Source organism: Numenius arquata, chromosome 2 (genome assembly GCF_964106895.1).
Source record: "Numenius arquata chromosome 2, bNumArq3.hap1.1, whole genome shotgun sequence".
NCBI lineage: Eukaryota > Metazoa > Chordata > Aves > Charadriiformes > Scolopacidae > Numenius > Numenius arquata.
In genome coordinates, this window is record NC_133577.1 from 75,970,678 (window position 1) to 75,990,924 (window position 20,247).

The following is a 20,247-nucleotide window of genomic DNA, read 5'->3' on the forward strand; positions in this document are numbered from 1 at the left end:
CCGCCAGTGTCCAGTCAGATCACAGCAATTTAACAGTGACAGGTTGCACTGAGGATTCAGACTCACAAAGTCTTGAACTTGAAAGGAAGCAGCTTAATTTGGTCCCCAGAACAAAGTGTAACCTCTATGGAGAAAAAAAGTGCTTCAAAGGGTGCTTCAAGAGCACCGTGTTTCTCTGATATCGATCTCCTCTCCTCTCCTGACAGCCCACCCAACAGGAACAGGTAGAGTTGATTCATAGTGAGGTTCCCACATGGCTTCCTAGGACTTAAACTTGAAGTAGGCTTCAACTGTAGTGGAGGAAAAAGGTGGTGCATTAGGGCAATACCCTGAACCAGAATGGCAGAAGGGGAAAGAAACATGATCCAGGCACTTACTTGCATATTCCTGTGGTGTCATGGCCTGGTTGATGACACTAGTGAAGGCTGCAATCCAGTCCAGCTGGTCAGTCTCCGTCTCACAGGTGAAGAGGTATTCCCGGTCAGGAGTGACAATGGTGAGGCCATAGTGCCAAGAGAAGTTGCCCTGTGTCCCCGAAGGCAGTCCTTTCTGGACGCTGTAGCCATTCTCTCTGCTGCCCACAAACACCTCACCCTTAGCAAACGCATCCTGCACATCAGGAGGGAAAGAGAGGGGTTTATGGAATCCCAGAAGAACCAGGGAATAATAGCAGTGCACCTAAGGGCAGGAGGAGAGTGGGTGAGGACCAAGGATGTAGCAGCAAAAAAGATTTGGAGGTGGTCATGGGATTCAGAAGAGCAGGGAGGCCATGCTCAAAGGCAGCAGAGGAAAGGAAAATTTAAGAGCGTAGATCTCGAGAGGTCTGAGAGAGGAACTGCTGCTCCTGTCTCTCCATGTCAACCCCCATGTCACCCTCCTCCCCATCACCACCTTTACACCGCTGCCCTCCGTGTCCGCATTGCCTGCAGGCAGTGAAACAAACACAGAAAGCATGGGATGAACAGTGGGATGGAAAGGGGAAGACCTAGAGTCCATTCAGAGCAGCTGGGGAACCTTCAAGCCTCTGTGACCCTGCCCTCAGCACTGTTGCCCGTGGCTGCCAGAGGTCAGATCTCGCCCTCACCAAAGGGTCCTTGAAGTACATGAGCCTGCGGTGATCCAGCGTGAACCAGCGCTTCTTAAAAGCCTCTCTCTGCTGTGAAGGGAAGAGGTGACATATGTAAGGGGACAGTGCCCTCTGCCGCGAGACATGCAAATGGATACCCAAAATTCATCCCCACAGCTTGAACCAAGCCCCTGCCTTAACAGCAACCTCCTCCACACCCTTTCTGAGCTGATGAGAGGGAGGATCAGTATCGGGTTTTTCAGTCCCCAACTGCTGTCCCCAACTCATGGACTTCTATGAAGGACCCCAGAGCTGAGACAGGAGAAATCTAGACGCTAAATACCTGTAAGGTCAGGCACACACAGACACATGCAGAGAGATCTGTTGTTCTGGGAGAAAGCAGGGACTCTGGCTTCATCTACTTTCACATGTGTCCTTCCCCTTCCTTTTATTCTCCCCTCCCTTGGTGCACACACACTGTTCCCACGGGTGTCTAAAGATTCAGGGGGGAATGGGGAAACAGCAGGAGAAAAACATTGAAGTAGGGAAGGTGAGAGGCTCTCTGTGAGGTCCCTGTTAGATTTTTTTTTCTCCCACAGCAGCTCACCTTGGGACCAGTCTTCTCCATGTATCCCTCCTTCAGGAAGTTTCTTGTCAGACGATTTTTAATCTGACAAAAAGGCAAGGGTAACATTCACTTTTCTTTGTTTCTTTGCTACTCACTTTCGCCCCCGACCCTTCCTTCTATTCCCCCAAATTCAGCCGCCTTTTAAATTCATGTTTGCAGAACTGTTAGCCAGGAGTTACTTCTGCCTTCAAAGTGCCTAGAAGCAGCAGACAGCGGTAGTTCTCTGGCCATCACAGGCCTTTTTACACACACTTTCTCACCCCTCTATCTAAGCACTGCAATTTCCACTTCTGTACCCAGGGATCTAATAGTAACTAATGGGCTCTTTTATCGCATAACCGAGTACCAGCGGGAGACTCAGCACTGCGCTCTAGTGCTGCCTTACCTCATTATCGCTGGCAATAGGAAATGCTACCTTCAGGTAATGGAACTGCACGGAACGAATGGCATTGAACCAGTCTACTACCTCCTGAGAACGGAAAAGGACAGGACAGAAAGCTTAGCCAGAGCAACAGTGAGCTGCCTGAATTCACCCAGCTGCACCCAGCCCTATGTTAGCTACAAACAAAGCCAGTTCTCCCTCCCCAGCACCTACAGCATCTCCTTCACACACACACACAGAGCCAGCACAGCTGCTCCATGCCCTGCATGCACAGGCAGCACATCTGCACATCTTCTATGGCAGCTCCTCCCACACAAACCACCTCAGCCAGTGCTCCTGCCCTGCTCCCTGCAGCAAAACTCTCTCACAGACACACAAACAGAGCCAGAACTCCCACCTTGTTACCTACAGCAACTCACGTACACACACACCCCCCCTGTCCTAGCCATGCTTCAGACTATTCAATAGCAGCAGCTTCTCAAACCACCTCAATTGCTTTGCAGTGTTTGATGCTAAAACAAGATACCTTTCCACTTTCATGGTAGACAAATATATTCCGGGTCTTGTTGTCTTTGAGATAGGTGATCTGCAAGCCGTTGGGATTCCCAATCTTCGCTGGCTGGAATGTAGCATTGATGACATCTATTTTAACGTTGATTTTGGGTTCTTTGGCCTGAGAACAGAACAGCGTTGGTCATACATGAGCAATTCCAGTGGGAAAGAGACCTGAGCTGACTTAGTGGTGTAAGGCAGGGTCAGAGGCTGTTAAAAGGTAATAACTGCTCCTTCCCAGCAAAACTGTTGTAGCACACGCTCCCTTCACTGTGTGGTATGCTTAAGCCCAAACAGTGGCCCAGCCCCTCCAATTTAGGTTTGAGCCACGGCTACTGTGGAACTGCCAGTGAGTCACTAAGAGTGCATCTGACTTTACAGCTGAGCCAGTTTAAAGGCTACCTGGCCCCAAAAGGAAAGACCCCACTCCTGCTCCTCCTTATCCCAAACCATTCCCTCCCTTGCAACAGCATCCTTGCACTTGCCCCATTCATTTCAGGGAGATCAACTAGCAGAAGAGTAGCCCTCCTCAAAACAAAAAAACCAACAGGGTTTTGCCGACTTGGCTCACAGTAGGGTGAGGCTGTTCCCAGGGATGGTGCAGGATAGCCGGGCAAATGGATAAGGGTGAAGTGAATGATAAGCCCTTTTATCAGCAGTGATGTGGAAAATGTCACCCTGAGAGTAGGAAGGGGACCCCTCCCCTCAGTGACACGTTTCTGTTATCACCCCTGGCCTGGGATGAGCAAGGCAACCTCAGAAATATGCACAGGAAATAGAAACGTCTCCATGACCCCGCTGCCCTGGGTGGAGTATGCACTGAGGTGGGAGCTGACCACCATAACTCACATCCTGCTTGGTGAAATACTTCAGACATCCCTCTCTCTCAGACAAGAGGAACTTGCGGGGTAGGAACTGTCCGTTGTCACGGCCTCGCTTCCAGAGGATGCCTTCCTTCACCCCTAGGAGCAGAAAGGCCACTTTTTAGAGCATTCCCCCACAGGCACGGTAGGCATCAGAGAGCTGCATGCAGCCTGGGGTCCCAGCCACACCTCTGGGATAAAGCACGTGATGGACTACTGATGAGAACAAACACCTGAGAAGGAGAGGTCTCACCTCTTGATTTACAACTGAAGATGGTGGTGTTCCTGGGCCTGCAGAGCCGATAAAGAGTCACCAAAAGCCATTTCCAGATGCTTCCCACCTCCTAGTCTGGCTCCCACTAATGCCTCTGACAGCATGAGAGCCGTTTCTCTGGTGAATATCAGAGCCCTGGCCCACGCAGACCCTGGTGTGGGACCAGAATTTTTCCCACTTGACTCTGCAGGCCCTTGGGCTCCAGCGCCTTGTGTCACAGCAACGGAAGTGACATTTCACAGGCAACTGCTGTTGTTGGAGGGGGTGGCATGCAGCAGGAGAGAAATTCCTTACTGCAGAGGTCTAGCTCCACCAAGACAACAAATGTCTTTGAAAAATGCCAGCTATTAACACCAAGCTTGGAAGCAACCCATGGCAGTGCTAACCTACGCTGCCCATGGTTTAAACTTCCCCAAAACAATGCCCTGTAAGGACCAGCTGGGTTCTCAGGACTACATGTGGGATTTGCAACACTGACACTATAAGCTTTCTCCTTATGGTGCTCAAAAGCTTCCAGCGAAGGCAACAGGCAGGATATTTTGATGCTCTGCTCTGCTCTTACCATCAGAATATGGCAGCTGTTTTCCTGGCTCGGTGAACTCTTTGCGTTCATATTTGGCCCGTATCCACTGTTCTCTCAGCACTCTGGGGGGAGAGATGACAGGTATCTCAGAAACAAACTAGAGGAACCCAGACCTGGCCCTTCCCCCTTTTCTTCCGTATGCAGCAACTTACTGGCAGTCGTTGTAGGTTGGCTGGTAATAGTAAATAGGGATGTGAGCCTCATATGTGGCTTTCGTCACAGCATTCCCGTGCTTGGCCAGAAACTGCAGAGTGAGACAGAGAGTTAGTGTCTTCCCGTTGATGCAGACTCATGCTGGGCTGTTTTTTTTCCTGACCCACTACAGGGCTTAGATGCACACTGAGCTCTGATGGAGCATTCTTTTTCCCGCCCATTGCAACATCCCAGCAAAGTCTGGCTACAGAAAGGTGGGTCTCAAAGGTCTTGTCTACTCTCAGAAGTTACACTGATTGCACCCGAATCAACAGAATGCCATAAATGTCACTTCCATGGGGCTGGGTGCACACACATTCAGTGGATTTGCCACCATGCCTTACATCTCCAGGGAGACCAAGTTCAATGACAGCTCTGCAATGCCATCCCAGAGGACATTCCAAACCTCTTTGCTCTTCTCCAAAAAAGCAGCGAGATACAGATTATTTTCTTTGGATCTCTGGAAAATTTTTTCAGTCCCCTGAAGATTAATGGATTGAATGGGGTGTAGCAGGGAGAAGTCAAGTTCCCATAAATGCCATTTTTTCTCAAGAGATCACATTATATCTGGAAACTACTCAGAGCATGGATTTCCCTAAGATTTTCCCCTCGGACTGCTGTAACCAAGAGGAGACATTGAAGCTGGACGGTGATGGCGAGTGGGAAATGAAGCAACAAAGACCCCGAGCCTTGGCAAGATAGGTTGCAAGAGCTCTGCATTTGCCATAAAGTAGCAGGACACAGGGAGACCCATAAAGCAAGTGCATCATCCCTCTCCCAGTGGGTATCACTTAAGTATCCAGAGCACGAGCAGCAAAGGGAACTATGTATCAGATTAAATCTCCAACTATGTGACACCAGAGGGCTGATTTTCCCAGGACGTATTAGTGTATGGCCTAGACCCAACCCACCTGACACACGAGTGGGGATAAAGATCTCACCTGCACCTGAGCATCATCCCAGTGGTCCATCTTCAGGGATTTGACTTTGCTGATGCTAGGGATGTTGCGGTGAATTCCCGAGCAGCTGAGGCATATAAAGACACCCAAAGTAGAGGATGCCCAGTCAGGATCTGAGGGTATAAAAAAGGGTATGACTAGAGGTGGTAAATTCCCCTGGAAGACATGCCTCAACTGAGAACATAGTCCAGAGAAACAGAGAGCTGGGTGACCCCAGTTTCATCTGAGCTGGTTAATTAACACCCAAGGTACAGGCAGGAAAAAGCATAGCTATTAGTCCCTCATTCCCCCTGCTTCAACCATTTCTTCAACCTTGGAAAAACTGCAAAGTGCTATGTGAACTCCCTCTGCATAAAGGGTCACCCAAGATGAAACTGAAACCACCTCTGGGAAAAGACTCCAGGAGCTGTTTAGTGCAACACAGCAACCCCCCAACAGTATTTAGCTCAGGAAGTGGAAACCAGCCTTGAATCCAAAATTCTCCAGGGAGAATTTAAGAAGGTAAAATGGTACTAATTAGCCCAGTCTTAATTTGGCTTGGGTGATACACTCTACATGTCCCTTTTGGGAGTTTTAAGATGGCTTTTTTTAGCAGCGCCTGTAGGACCTCAAACTGGAGACCCTCTCAAGAGGGTGAGCCCCTCAGGAAAGAAATCTCTGAGGTGCCTGTGGCAGGTTGTCAGTTCATAGCTGAGTCACGGAGGAGACAATGCCCTCCTGAATCACACCTTCTTTCTGAAGCAGTTTGGATTTCACCAGGAGCTTTCCTGTCAGGTCCTGACTGGGCATGACCTTGATTTGTATTTGAGATCTGCCACAACTGCAACCCACGCTGCAGCTCCACCACCCCTGTTCATCTGGCACTACCATGTTCCTGTCCTTCTTCCCACCAGCGCTGTGGCAGCATCTCCTTCCTCCTGCCTTGCCAACCTCCAGAGAGAGGAAGCGAATATCCAGAGACAGCAATGCCTCTCCTCCCTCTCTGCCCCAGGCTCCTGCGCAGTCAGATGGCCAGCACCAAGCTGCTGCTAGAGACCAGCCCCAGCTCCCTGCTTCTGACTCTTCCTCCAGCAGCCCTCGAGAACTCACCTGGCTTCCCACAGTCTGCACACAAAGAGTTTTCCGCTCTTCTCCACACCTCCTTCAGGGCCTTCATGCTCCTCTCATTGCCTCCAGCCATCATGTCTGAATGCTTATCCCTCTGGTCAGGGCAGGGCTGGACCGAGAGGGCAGCTGCCTGCGCCTTCTGCACCTGTGGGCCAACCTTCTGGGTGGCCCAAGGGAGAAGGAGCCACCAGAAAGCCACCAGAAGCTCTTGCTGACAGGAAGGCAGGAGAAGCCGTGAGGTTAATGGAAGGAGTGCGGAGGCCTGATGGTGCACCTGAGTCGGCTGAGTGGAGGCAGGGACTAAGGGGCTGAAGGCTGAAGTGCACCCAGACTGTGAGTGAGGAGGAGGAGAAGACCTGCCCCATGGGCGTGGAGGGAAGTGCAGCAATTAACCACAGAACTGGTTTTTCCGCATTTCTGCTGGTGAAAGGACAGACCAGGAAAAGAGCGTAAGCAGTGAGAGAGCTGATAAAGGCCAGGCGGCCGTGGGCCAGTGGCCGCCCGGCAGTGGCAGGGCTTGTCATGCTCTGTGGGCTGGACCAGTGGCCACCAGGCAGTGTCAGGGCTTGTCATGCTCTGTGGGCTGGACCAGTGGCCACCAGGCAGTGTCAGGGCTTGTCACACGCTGTGGGCTGGGGGTGGTGGCTTTGGCTGTCTCCGCTGATCTTCGGGAACTTCCACCAAAGTCAGCTGGCCACCATGCAAGCATTACACCCACTTTTAGGGTGAGCACTGGAGGGCAAGGAAGGTTCAAGAGTTCAGCCAAAGTCACTCAAGCCAGCAGCCAAGAAGACGGCAGTCCTGGTGCCCCCACTTACTCATGCTGGAACCTGTCTCTGCCATCAACTACAGACACCATGGCTGCTCAGCCAGGTCCTGCGCCTTGGAGACTCGGTGTCAGAGCCATCCCTGCATTTGCCTCCCTGGGCTAAGAGCAGCACAGGTGTCACTGACAGGTGTCACCAAGCAGTGACAATAGCTTGATATAAACTCTCAGACCTTTATTGAAGAAACGCAGATGTTAAATATTTGGAGGAACGACCTTTATTAAAGAGATGCAGATATAAAACAGTTGGAGGAGTAGCAAACTGGGTCTCAGGGTGAGAGATCGGGTGCTAGGCTGGCCCCAAGAGCCTTCTTCCAGGAGGAAGGTAAAGAGAAGCTGGAGGCACCCAAGCCTGGAGGAGTCCCATGCCCGCCCCAGGCTGGATGCAAGGGCTGACAGCAGACACCTGCAAGGTCCACCATAGCAACTTCTCTCTCCTGGTCCCAGCCTGGGGGTAAAAAAGCACACTAGGAGCTTTACCCCTCACTTTACCCCTCACTAGGTGATGGGACACACACAGGCGTCACACACCGCTGGGACAAGAGGACCCGATTACCAGCCCCACTCTGCTCCTTCGCATCGCCCCGCAGCCAAAGCAGTGGCCCCAGCGTGCTCTTCCTGCGCCCCACAGCCCACCGCCGGTGATGCTCGGGGTCCCCTCGCACCCTGGGGCTGCTCCGCCCTCAGCCCAACAGCGGTTCTGCCGACAAGGACGGCCCCGCTGGGGACGCCATGAGGAAACCGCCCCCTCAACCCTCTTCGCCGCCACCAGGCCCGGCGGCACAAAATGGCGGGCGGGGCCGGGGCCGTCCCTCCCGGCCGAGCGACGGCGGAAGGGGCGGGCAGCAGCGGCAGCGTGGTACCGCCATGGGCCGCAAGAAGAAGAAGAAGGGTCCTGGTGGCCGTGAGGGGCGGCTAGTGGTGACTTTTGATGAGGAGAGGCGGAGGTGAGGCCGGACGGGCCCCGGGGCCGCGGGGAAGGAGGCATCCCCTGGTCAGGGGGTCGCTAAAACCGGGGGGGGGTGTGTGTGTCCGTCTGTATTGCTGCCGGCAGGGAGTACCTGACCGGCTTCCACAAGCGGAAGGTGGAGCGGAGGAAAGCGGCGCTGGAGGAGATCAAGCGAAAGCTGAAGGAGGAGCAGAGGAAGATGAAGGAGGAGGTACCCCCGCACACATCCCCTGTGGCCCTTAATGGGAGAAGGGCATCCCCCTCCTTCCCGCCGTGGCGGACGAGGAGCGGGACAGGCCGCGGGGCAGGAGGGGTCTTTGGACTTCCCCTGCCCCACTTGCAGGGGCACGGGCGGCTGGAGGGGCAGAGGCGCCTCAGTGACTTGTTTCTGTCCCTCAGCGGCACCAGGAGTACCTGAAGATGCTGAGCGAGAGGGAGGAGGCCCTCGGTAAGTGCTGGCTGGTTGCAGGCGCTGGGCAGCGGGTGGGGTGGGAGGTGGGTGCCTGTGGTCTGGCACCCTTGGCTGGGTGGTAAGAGCTGGAGCAGGGGTGCTCGCACACTGTCCCACAGTGCCAGCTCCTGGCTTCTCTCATGTCCCCATGGGATCTGAGCAGTGATGCCCGCAGCCCTCTGGCCCTGGTGGGACAGGGGGTCAGGTGGGTTGCACAGAAAGGAGTGAGCAGGAAGACATCTCCAAGCTGTTACCAGGTCCCCTCTGCTGGGAGAAGGAGCTTGCCCTTCATGATTGTAGTGCCCCTCTGCTCGTTAACCCTGCATGCAAAGGCTGGGTCCTCCCCCTCAGCGTGGCACTGTAGGAAAAAAAAATGAGTGTATCTTGGGAAAAGTTGGGCACGTTGCAGAGCAGGATTTCTTGTCTCCCCAGATGAGGCTGATGAACTGGAGCACTTGGTGACATCACGGACAGAGTCTGTGAATATCGACCACCCGAACCACGTTGTAACAGTGACCACCATCAGTGACCTGGACCTCTCAGGAGCGCGCCAGCTGGGACTGACCACCCCTGTGGTAAAGCCTCTTTCTACTTCTCTGTATCAGCTGTAAACACTCTTGGGGCTGGCCTGGTACTCCCTCAATATACCCAAAGACGTGCAGCTGCATGGGAGCAGGGATTAAAAGGGAAACTCATAACTTTACATTCCTCCACAACTTATGTTGGGCCTCTAAAGAGGAAGAGATGTCCTACGTGAACAGCTCACTCCAAACCTCCCTGGAATCTTTTGCTAGTCTCGGATGACCTTGTTTAAGTGAAAGGTACTACAGGGGTGGATGAGGAGAATGTAGTATTTTAAAAGCTGATACAACAAAAGCAGGAAGATCTCACACTTTGCTGCATGGACTGTCTTCAGCCTCTTTCCTATGTCCTTTCCAGGAAAAATTACTATTAGCACAAGGAGGGATTTTTCTCTCCATGATCCTGTGCTTGGACCACAAATAAGGAAACCACTCAGTTCTGGTTACAGCTGCTTATATTCTCAAAACATATTGTAACTCGGATCTCACATTTGTTTCATAGAGGTTTTCAGACACTGGTTGAGTTGATCTTTTTGATCTTCATGACTTATGGCTGGATTTGAGCTCTTTGGGGAAGTGTTTGCGTTTTGCAGTTAACCTTTTATATTTATAAGGTCAACTTCTAAAATTTGAAAAGCCACTTAAAGAGATTTTAATAGTAATTTAAGAAAAAAGCTGAAACCTTTAATTCATACTTTAGACTTCAGGTGCATGACCTTAAGATCATGCTGAAGTTTTTGGATCTTAAGGTGGATTACTGTAGGGCTTCTCACTGGTTGTCCCTTTCTGAGGGACTGTGATAAGAGACCTTGAGATTTGGACAGCAAGGGATATAGAAAATAAAAAAAACACTTCATCCATGACTAGATGGGTCACAAAAGAGGATGAAACCAAGAAGGCAGCGGAAACACTGGAATCGCAAGACTGCCTGTTCTAATGTGTCTATAGGGTTTTTTTTTTTTTATCTTTTGCTCCTTTTTTCAGGGAAAAAGTGATGGATCAGAGGAAGAGAAAGGGGAAGAGGTGGTGAACAAGCCTGCAAGAGCAATGCCCAAGAAGTCCAGAAACCCCTTCCTGTCTGAAAAGTATGTATAAATTTATTGCATTCTTTGCTACTAGGCTCTGGAAGCTGATCAGGAGGATCTTGCGTTCCCAGATCAGCCGTGTGGTTCGCAGGAAGGGAGGGGATGCTGTGGTGCCTGGGTGTCTGTGGGCAGGAGCCAGCAGAGGGCACTGGCAGAGCACAAGCCTGCCCCAAACTCTGTTCTGATTGCATTGCTCCCTGGTGACAGCTGGAGGAGGAGGAGGATGCAATGCAAGGTGGGCTTTGTCCTGAACTGTTTGCCTAGTGCTTCTCGGCAGATATTGCGGGTAAGGGTGTATTGTAGGGTGCAGAGTTCGTCTCTAGGGTGAAGGTCAAAAGACCCTAATGTTTAAAGCTTTGGCATTCTCCACATTTTTTAGTATCCAGGATTTACAACTGCTTTGAGGATACAGAGAATTACTTAACTCTGTGGTGGCTGGACAGCCCACTGCTCAGAAAATTCATTTTGGTTGTTACTGCTCATTGTAGACTTGCAAGTTTTCTGCCCTGCCAGGATGATGCCCAGCCCAGTGGTGTTCCCTTGGGGCTTGCCGTGGCTAGCGTCCGTTCCTGCTGAGCCACACAGGGCTCTCCTGCTGTTGTGGTCTCGCCTTGTTCCTGCAGACTCTGGTCCCCAAACGTTTCTCTCTTCCTGCCCCACACAGGATCTCTTCTCTTACTGCCACACTGCACATGCATAGCAGGAAAAAGACGCAAAGAAAGCGACCCCAGCGTGGGCAAGGGCCATGCAAGAAAATGCAGAAATCCAGCACAGGGCGAACCACTAAGACTCAGCGACGGAGGCTGACGGGCAAAATGGGCCGTGACCAAGATTAACGGAGAGAACTAGTGCTTGGACCAGCAGCTAGGACAAGTCTCCACATCTGGCCTGCTGCTCTTTGGGACCTCTTCATTGTGGGCAAGGGCCTTGTTTTTGTTGCCCTCTGACCAACAGTGAGCCCAGTTCAGCCTTTCTCTCACCTCCTGAGTGCTTGCTGGGAGCACTAGATGGTCTGCCCATTTATTTCTGCAGGGATCTCCAGCAAAGTGTCTGGGTACCACGGAGCCTCTAAAAAAACTTCTGCTGGGGGTCAGATTCTCTATTCGATGTAACCCTCCTGTCCTTGGGCCTCCCCTTCCAGAACTGATACTTGGCTTTACCAAAGGAGAGGATCTGGAGCGGAATGTGACAGCCATGCCGACAGGGCAATTTATGCGACTAGGAAGAGCTCTGCTTCCACTTGTGCGTCAGTGCCCAGGCACTTCTGCTGCACAGTGAATCCTTTTTTCCATGGAGACATGGCATCATCTTGTCTCGTGTTTCTTCTCCAGTGCCACACCTGAATGCAGGGGTTTTTTTTTTTGGTTTTTTTTTTTTTGGTACCTGTTTCGGGTGAAATTTGGTAACTTTGTGAATAAATCTTTGTGAAGTCATTTTGCTAACATAAAAACCATTTGTGACCTATTTGAAGCATAACAGCAACTCTGCTAATGCCAGTACCGGCTGGGAAGAGGGGAGCTGATTTCTGTTGCTTAAAGGATATTGGAATCTGCTGGTGCTTAGGAAAGGGAATAGCTAGGAGCTATTTCTGTGGTAACACAGAACCAGCCAGAGCAGGAATGGCTCATTCCATTGTCTGCTGAATGTGCCGATCTTAATTGCGATAGCTCAGAGGAGTATGAAATGCCCTAATGCCCTTGCTCTGTGTGTGTGTGGCCCTCTCTGGGGTGGGAGCGGCAGAGGCTGCCCTTTACCTCAGGGCTGCTGCAGTCAGCAGCAGTTAATTGCCTTTCTTCTTGAGACCTCAGTGTATGTTTTTTAGCATGGATGCCTTCAGCAAGGAGGGGGGGGGAATAAAAAAAAAAAAAGGTTTGCACAGTTGAGGAATGCTGGTGGCAAAACTGGGAGTGAATCCTGAGGAAGAGAGTGAGCCTAGGCAGCATTCTGGCTTCTGTCCTCCAGTGTCCCTAGGAGATGGTGACTATTCTGTCTCTCACAGCCAGGCCCCCTCCCTTGCCGCGTGTACTGGCAGAGAAATGATGAAGAGAGAACAGGCCTGTGTGGCCAAAACCCACACCAGAAAATTGGCAACCCAGCATTGGGCAAGTATGTAGATCCCTGATGCCAGAAATGGGAGGGGGAAGAGTAAACCGGTGCCTGAGGCTTCATGGAGGAACATCAGAGCAACGCTGATGGCCACCAGCTGCTAAAGCGAAGGGGGCCAGCCTGGTGTGTATCTCATCATTTTTTGGAGCATGCGCATGCGAACACACAGAGATTCTTCAGAGTGTGTTGAGGAGGGATGTCTGATCTCAACACTGAGAGCAGCTACGCAATTTCTGCTAGTGCCTGTCCTCTGGAGGGAGCTGTGTGACACATGCTTGTGTTGGGGTCCTTTTGCCACCTCTCTTTCTCCCCTGAAAAAGGTAAATGGCAGGGAAGTAGATACCAGAGCCTTGTGTGCTTGGGCTCAGAGTCCCATCCTGAGCTGCGGCTTGGTGCTCTCGGGCACTAATTCCGAATAACCCGGGTCATGTCATGAAAGTGCGGTCTGTGTGGTCTCCTCACCTCCAAAATAGCTGTGGTGATCTCTTGCTCATCCTTAAAGGCCACTGCAAAAAGCTCTCGGGGTTTAATGCATGACCTTGCCCAACTCCCTGTCTCACCTCGGGGTGTTGGGTGTTTCAGAGCCGCAGGAGCACAACTTGGGGGCAAGGCCAAAAGTCAGATGCATCCAAAGCATCCATGTGCGGGGTGCAAAGCATTTCTCATTCTGGTTTGGGAGTCACATGCTCTAGAGCTCTTCTGCAGTGGTTGGGCTTGAAGGGGGATGTAGGAGGGAAGGAGAGGGAAGTTCTGTTTGCAGTGGTGCACCACGCCGAGGGGACTGCGGCTCGAAGCTGGAGGATAGTGTGTGACGCCCTTGGTCTGGTGGTACAGCAGCTTTCCCTTTGCTCTGGGACGTAGTGGCTTGCAGAGTGGCTGTAGGGAGAAGGTGACTTGCACTCGCCCCAGCCGCAGCAATTTGCTCTGGAGCTGGAACGGCTGTTGTTAAGGAAATGTACAGATCATGTGTTTGTGAAATCTGTTCAAGCCTGGAGTGTGAGCTGTAGGTTAGGTTGCCTCCTGCAGCCTGTAGGCAGCCTGGCACAGTAGTTGGGACAGCGCTGGATTGCCTCTTCATAATCCTGCTGGGATGTTAAGAGTGACTGACCTCATTAGCTCTTCAGTGTTTCATAGAATCATAGAATGGTTTGGGTTGGAAGGGACCTTCAAGATCCTCAAGTTCCAACCCCCCTGCCATGGGCAGGGACACCTCCCACCAGACCAGGTTGCTCAAAGCCCCATCCAGCCTGGCCTTGAACAATTCCAGGGATGGGGCATCCACAGCTTCTCTGGGCAACCTGTTCCAGTGCCTCACCACCCTCACAGTAAAGAATTTCCTCCTAATATCTAATCTAAATCTCCCATCTTTCAGTTTAAAACTGTTACCCCTCGTCCTATCGCTCCACTCCCCGATAAAGAGTCCCTCCCTCTCTCTCCTGTAGGCCCCATTTGTTATTTTGCTGTCTGGTGATTTAGAAGAACCTCTTTTTTTTTTTAGTTTGTTTCCCTGGCCCTAATAACTTCTGAGCCTTTCTCAAGTGTCAGCTGAAATCTCCAATGGCCTCTGCCATGCTCTGAAGACTTCCAGGTCCAGCTGGAAGTTGTGTTTTCACATTAAAAAGAAAAAAAAATAAAAGGAAAAACTGAGAACAGAGCTGTTAAACCCTATAGGGCCTTACCCATCAGGATTGTTCGCTGCGCTATTGATTTCTCTATTTGATTGATTAAAGCTTTATTTTGTAATGTAAATTACTGGCTCAGCCCCAGCCTGCTGTCTGTGTTACGCACAGGGTGTGCAGTCGGGCTACCCCAGGGTATATTGGATCAAGGATATGAGCTCCCAGACGCAAGTTACTGCGTGAAGCATTCACCAGACGCATCATGGTTCATACCAGGCCGTAGCTTCACATTTTTCTTGTTTGCTGCTTCCCCTTGTTTTCAAGATGGATTTGAGCATTTTTATTGGTTTTGGTTTTTTTTTTTGCCTCCCCCATGCTGCTCACAAACAAGTTCCAGCTGTTCAGGAGGAAGCTGCTTCTGAACTGAAGGTACCTGCAAAAATCAACGTGCTGGTGCAGCCGCTGCTCCGAAAAGGAAAAGCAGAGACCACCCCCTCCCTGTCCGCTCCCCCTTCCATGGCCTGTGCCAGGGGCTTTTCACGCTTGGTTCCGCAGCGAGGCCACCTCGGGCACCTGCGCCTTCCTCCTGCCTGTGCCCCGGGGCTCAGAGGGAGAGACGCGAGGCTTTTTGACGTGGGCTGCCACCCTGGGGTTTTCCATGCGTGATGGCTTTTGCTGGTGAGGCTGCGATTCTGCACGCATGCGCGCGTGGAAATGTAATTGGGATTACGGAGGATCAAAACCAGGCTGGGAACCTGAAAGGTCAGACACTTCGGGGATGGGGGAAAAAATAGGAAGGTGGTGCAAAGAAAGCATAGCTGCAGCGTGTGCATGAGCTGTGTGGTAATCGGTGAACCATGTTTATTGCTGTCAAGTAACGTTTCAAGCTCAAGGCTGTGCCCAGTACAGTCCCGCTGCTGGTTCCAGCTCTGTATTCCATAAATGAGCTGGGGGAAAAGATTACTGGGAGAGCGACGAGAACTTTTGGGGACTAACGGAGCTGAATAACTGGGATTGTCTGGGAAAGGCAGGTTTGAAGAGAGAGTTGCAAACTGCCTTCAAAACACAAAAAGTGAAATTAAACTTCTTTTAACCCTCACCAGGAGTGGGAAGAGGAGGAGGATGAGTTGTAGCGGGAGCAATGGAGGACAGACATTGAGCACGTTTCGCTAGGAGCAGCGAGGCTCAGCCGGGGCTCATGCTCGGCAGGTAAAGCCCAGGCGACACAAACCTCTCTGGGGAGTGCTGTGGGTAGGGATGACCTCCCGTTGGAGCCGTGCTGGGGACACGGTGACGGTGGCCTGTCTGAGCGATCGCAGATGAGTCAGCTGCTTAGGGTTCGAGTTAATTAATTCCTGGGGTGATGCCAGCGGGGGGATCGCTTGTGGCAGACCCTCGGCAGGCGATGAGGTGGTCCCGGGGAGGAAAAGCAGGCAAGAGGCCGAGGTATGAGCGGGCAAGGCGGGGGGATGAGCCGCTGCCCGCTGTCCCCTCCCAACCCCCGAGGCCACCAAGCCCGGCCCGGCCGGGTCGATCGCCCGCCGGCTGACACCGGCACGTGGGTGCCATAGCCCCGCGCCAGCGCCAGCCACTCAGAGGGCGGTATTCAAATCACTGCTGGGTGGCGGCCAATGAGAGGGGAAGGGGCGGGGGCTCGCTGCCCGCAGTTCCCACGGCCGGCTTCATTGAGGGGGGAGCTCGGCGGGCGGCGAGGTGTTGGGAGCCATAGGGAAGCTGAGGTACTGGGGACACTGGGGCGTACTGGGAGCACTGAGTATGGCTGGCTAGATGGCTGCATGCGTGCATGCCAGAGGCCCTGGGGATCACAGCATTGTCCTGGCAGTAGTCCCCAGGGATTTGGGGAGCAATGGTTTGCCCATCAAGCAGTGGGGTGCCATGGGCTCCAGCCACGGGTGGCACTCCATGGGCAGGGGTGGGCAGCGATGTTGGGGTGTCTTGTGCTGCATCGCTGGCAGGTGAGTGCTTGTGCTTTTGTGTGGCTTTTGGTGTCAATGAGTCAAGAAAACGTGCCCCAATGCGAGGATGGAGGCTGCAAGGTTGGCACTAGTGCAGCTTGCTATATTGCAAATGAGTGCACTGACAAACAAAAGTTATAGCTTGGTTTTGGCACTGACAGTTGGCCCTGGTTGCTTTGGGGAACAGCCATAGTCTTGATCAATTGCTATGACTCAAGTGTCCATGTTTAGGGGAGCAGTGGCATATTCACATCAGGGATGCTGGACTCATTCCATGCTGATTTCCCATCTTTCTGTTGGTGCCTCCTCCAGACAAATTAAGTGGAGCCCTGCCAGCACAGATCACATCCTCAATCCAATGACTTGCTTTCAGATCCTGCGGGACAGAGGAGGTGACGGTAGGCAGCTTGCTTGTGGAAACCCAGAACAGAAGTGTGGACCCCAGCTATTGTGCTAGCAAATGCTTGGTGCCTTTCACAGTTTTGCAATCAACTGTCCTACAGGTCTCAGAAATTTTAGTGGGATCAACAAGTTTAGGAAAACTCTCAGTGGGTTTCAAATTTCCTAAGCTGCTTATAGCTTTATAATCAATATAGTCAAGAAGAAAGTTTTCCTTTTTGTGCCCTTTAAGACAGCTTGAAGGAAGAAAACTTTCATCAAACAAAATAGCAGGACGTGAGCATCATTCCCTCTGTTCACAGGGACTCCAAAATTGGGATGGTGTCAGCAGTCATTTGAGAGTGCAGTGCAGCGCCCCCTTCCAAAAGATGTCTCTGCCAGAGCATACCCTTTTATTATCTATAATTACATGGATCATACTGATGGCTTTGCACCTGGATGCTCTTTGAGTCCAGTATTACCAGCTGAGAGCAGCAAACTTCAGTCTGGGAATAACATTCCTGCTTCCACAGGAGCCTGAGGCTGGGGAACCAAAAGCTCTGGTTTTCTGCTGCTGTTCCTTCCTCCATTTCCTCCTGGCTGCCCCCTGGTAGCAGCCCATCAGCCAAAGAGCCTCATCCCTGCTATGGACAATGTCTGGTTCGGTAGATGATGTGCCCTGCATGAACTTTGAAGCCAACATATTTGCAAAGAGCCTGTGCCAGCACTGTTTCCGAGCCGCAGGGGCTCACCAGCATGCTATCCAGGTGAGCTCCTCCATCCCACCTGGAGGCTATGAATACTTCATTGAAGAGTCCTTTGTTCCACATTGGGACTCCATGTGCCTTTGTAGAGATGGAAATTCCTAACACAAAGGCTGAGCCTAGCTTTCTAGATGTCTTTGGGGGAAGGCTGCATGGGGAGCGAGTCTTCCTAGGCATGGGAATCTACCATTTAGCTGGGCCCAGACCCAAGCTGGGAGCCACCTTAGCTGGGAAGGGCTGGACACTGGGTACAAGGGGCTCAATAGATCCTGGAAGTGAAAGCAAGGGTGTTGCAGATGCAAAGCTACAATGAGGGAAGGGGGGACTGGCAGAGTAGGGACCCACCCTGAATTAATCTCTACTTGATGCCTCCCTGCATTTACAGCCTACCTCACCTAAAATGTGGTCCTGGCGGATGTCCCTGTGGCCCCAGGCTGTCGTCTTAGGGCTGGGGCTGAGTCCTGTTCCTGGGGCAGCTGCAGCAACCTGTTCCCAGAGGGGAAAGCAGGAGGGGGATAAATCTCACAGGATGTTGAGTTCCAGATACCTTGATCCAACACGGTCCTTAGGTGCAGGGCTGGACACACAAGCTGCTTGGTTGCCCCTGGCTGGGCAACAGACGGTTTCATGTTCACGGAGGGTTTCGTGTTGTTCGCCGTCCTCCAGGAGCAACTGGCCTGGAATGATGAAATAGTAATGAGCCTCCCTCTCTCTTTCTCGCCCTCTCCCTCTCTCCCCCTGGCCCCGGGCCCTCTAAGGTTACCTCAGCCCTTCACCCGCGATCTGCTTAGAGCCATCGCCTCTGAGCGAATCCCAGGGCGGGCGAGACGCTGGAGGGAAGGCGGCGCGGACAGCCAGCTCTCCGGAGCCTCCCCCCCTGCTGCTCGTAAGCCCCGCAGGTAATGGGGCTGGGGAGAATGCTAAGACACCTACAAGTTCTGACAGATAGAGGCAGGGGCTGGGGCTACAGCCTTCTCTGCAAAAATCACCCTCCCTCTTGGCTCCGTTGCTTCTCTTTCGGCTATCCGGGTGGTGAAGGAGGGCGGCTGCCAGCAGCATCAAGGCGGACGTGAGGGGGGGCGGTTTCCCTGAGCCCTCATCCGTGTGCGCTGTCTCTGGGATGCCTGCAGCACTCAACATCAGATAGGAGGATGCTGGGCCTATCTGGCCTCCTGAAGTAGAAGAAAAATCTCAGCAGTGGGCTGGGAGAGGCATCAAGAGCCCCAGAGGCCAGTCTGCTCTCGGAGGAGGCAGAAGCAGCAGGCATTTCCAAAGGGCAGCCTTCCTCCTCATCCTTGACACGCTGAGAGCTCCATTGCATCCCCTTCTTCCTCGCAGGACCATGCCGTGGAGGTCTCAGGGTGCAATGCGGGCAGCAACGCAGACCCAGGTGGGCCCTGGGACGCCCTCCACATTTTAGCCCCCCAGTGCGAGGTATACGTGTGTGTGGGCCCAGCGGAGGAGACGGAGCGGTGAGTACCAGCCGGGAGCCACACTGCTCCAACGAGCCCCCTCAGTGGGAAGAGTGGAGGAGGGGGAGTGGGAAGCCAAGCAGGGAGAAATCAGATGCCTTCTCCCTGATGATCTGCACACTGGTGTCTGGGAAAAAGGGCTGAGCAACCTCCATGCCATGCCCTCTAACTGGGTTTCTCATGGCTGTCGCAGGAGAGGCCAGGGGGCCACCAAAAGAGTCTCCTTCCTCCTTACTGCCTCTACAGTGAGGCTGGTGGTTCCAGGATGGGCTCTGTCAGCCTCTGCCCATCCAGTAGAGAGAGAGCCAGTGTGGCTTGGGCTGCTGGTGCTGCCACCCACCCTTGAGCTCTGCGGGCTGTGCTGACCACCAGCTGTCCTCTCTCCCTGCCCCACAGCTGGCACGAGAGCAGGGGATATCCCCCGCTCAGCCCCGGAGCTGAGGGTGAGCACAGAGAAACGGGCACCGACCCCAGCGCCTGTGCCGAAGCCAACTCCGCACTTGCCAGGGTGAGATGGGGATCTCTTGTGGTTTGGGTTATTTTGCTCTCCCCAGCCCCCTCAGCCCTTCAGTGCTGCTTCTGCTGGGCGCATTCAGAAGGTCCTGAGATGCAAAGGGGGATCAGCTGAGACAGTCCGCACAAAGGAGGCTTTCCCCCTAAAGAGCACGAGATCTGCTCTTGGATCTCCTATGTGGACTTGCCTATGTTGTTTCTTGCCATGCCCATTGATGTTGGGCTGGGGTCATCTTATGCTCACCCACCTCCTCTCCTGGTTCCTTTTTACCAGCAGCTTTGGGCTGAACGGGCTGTAACTTCTCATATATCCTCTTACCTCCTTCCAGCCCACAAAAGCTACTGCTCCCTATTGCAGAGATCTGCCCTATCTTGTCTCCCAGGATGGGGAAATGACCCGGCTGTGGGACAACACTTTGGGATCAGGCAAATGGGACATGATGAGCTACACGGGCCACAAGGAGGAGGTGTGGCCGCGAGCCCCGCAGGCAGACAGACCCAGGTGGGCTCAGCCCATTCCCTCTGGATCCTGGGTGAGAACTGAGGGCCAGGGCTTTAGGAAAGAAATCTGCCCACTGAAAGCAGGTACACTTGATTTGCTCCTGTGTGAGATCCTATTTCTGGTTTGCTTTCTACCCGGGGGTCTCTGAAGTTCACAGCAGACCTCTATTTAGATTTAGCATCTCTTTACCCAGTTCTGGTCCCAGGAGGCATTCAACAACCTCTGCAGGTGCTATGCAAATGCCCAAAGTCTGTGATATGGCATCTCTGTGTGTGCTGACTATGAATTGTGGGTCTCGGGGGTGTTCTCTGTCTGCATGGTTTGGAATGCCCTCGGCTCACAGTGCTGTGTCCCAGCACTCCCACCCTTCCTCGAGGGAGTCTGGGTTTTATCTCTGCCCTCCTGGACCGTTTCTAGCT

General features: G+C 52.7%; 2 protein-coding genes across 2 annotated transcripts; one reads left to right on the forward strand and one right to left on the reverse strand.

Annotated features, from left to right (window-relative positions):
• Positions 1–261: 261 nt before the first annotated feature.
• On the reverse strand, positions 262–6,945 carry LOC141479035 (arf-GAP with dual PH domain-containing protein 1-like). The gene is made up of 12 exons (XM_074168017.1): positions 6,881–6,945; positions 6,589–6,751; positions 5,482–5,612; positions 4,501–4,592; positions 4,328–4,410; positions 3,478–3,590; positions 2,603–2,749; positions 2,080–2,163; positions 1,674–1,736; positions 1,085–1,156; positions 378–609; positions 262–290 (listed from the first exon to the last, which is right to left on the reverse strand). Exons 2-12 carry the CDS (start codon positions 6,680–6,682, stop codon positions 262–264), a joined length of 1,140 nt encoding a protein of 379 aa, XP_074024118.1. The 5' UTR covers positions 6,683–6,751; positions 6,881–6,945.
• Positions 6,946–8,278: 1,333 nt separating this feature from the next.
• Positions 8,279–11,943, forward strand: NOL12 (nucleolar protein 12). The gene is made up of 6 exons (XM_074168822.1): positions 8,279–8,379; positions 8,487–8,592; positions 8,781–8,829; positions 9,265–9,407; positions 10,398–10,498; positions 11,163–11,943. The coding sequence occupies exons 1-6, from the start codon at positions 8,300–8,302 to the stop codon at positions 11,332–11,334; spliced, it is 651 nt and encodes a 216-aa protein (XP_074024923.1). The 5' UTR covers positions 8,279–8,299; the 3' UTR covers positions 11,335–11,943.
• Positions 11,944–20,247: the final 8,304 nt, after the last annotated feature.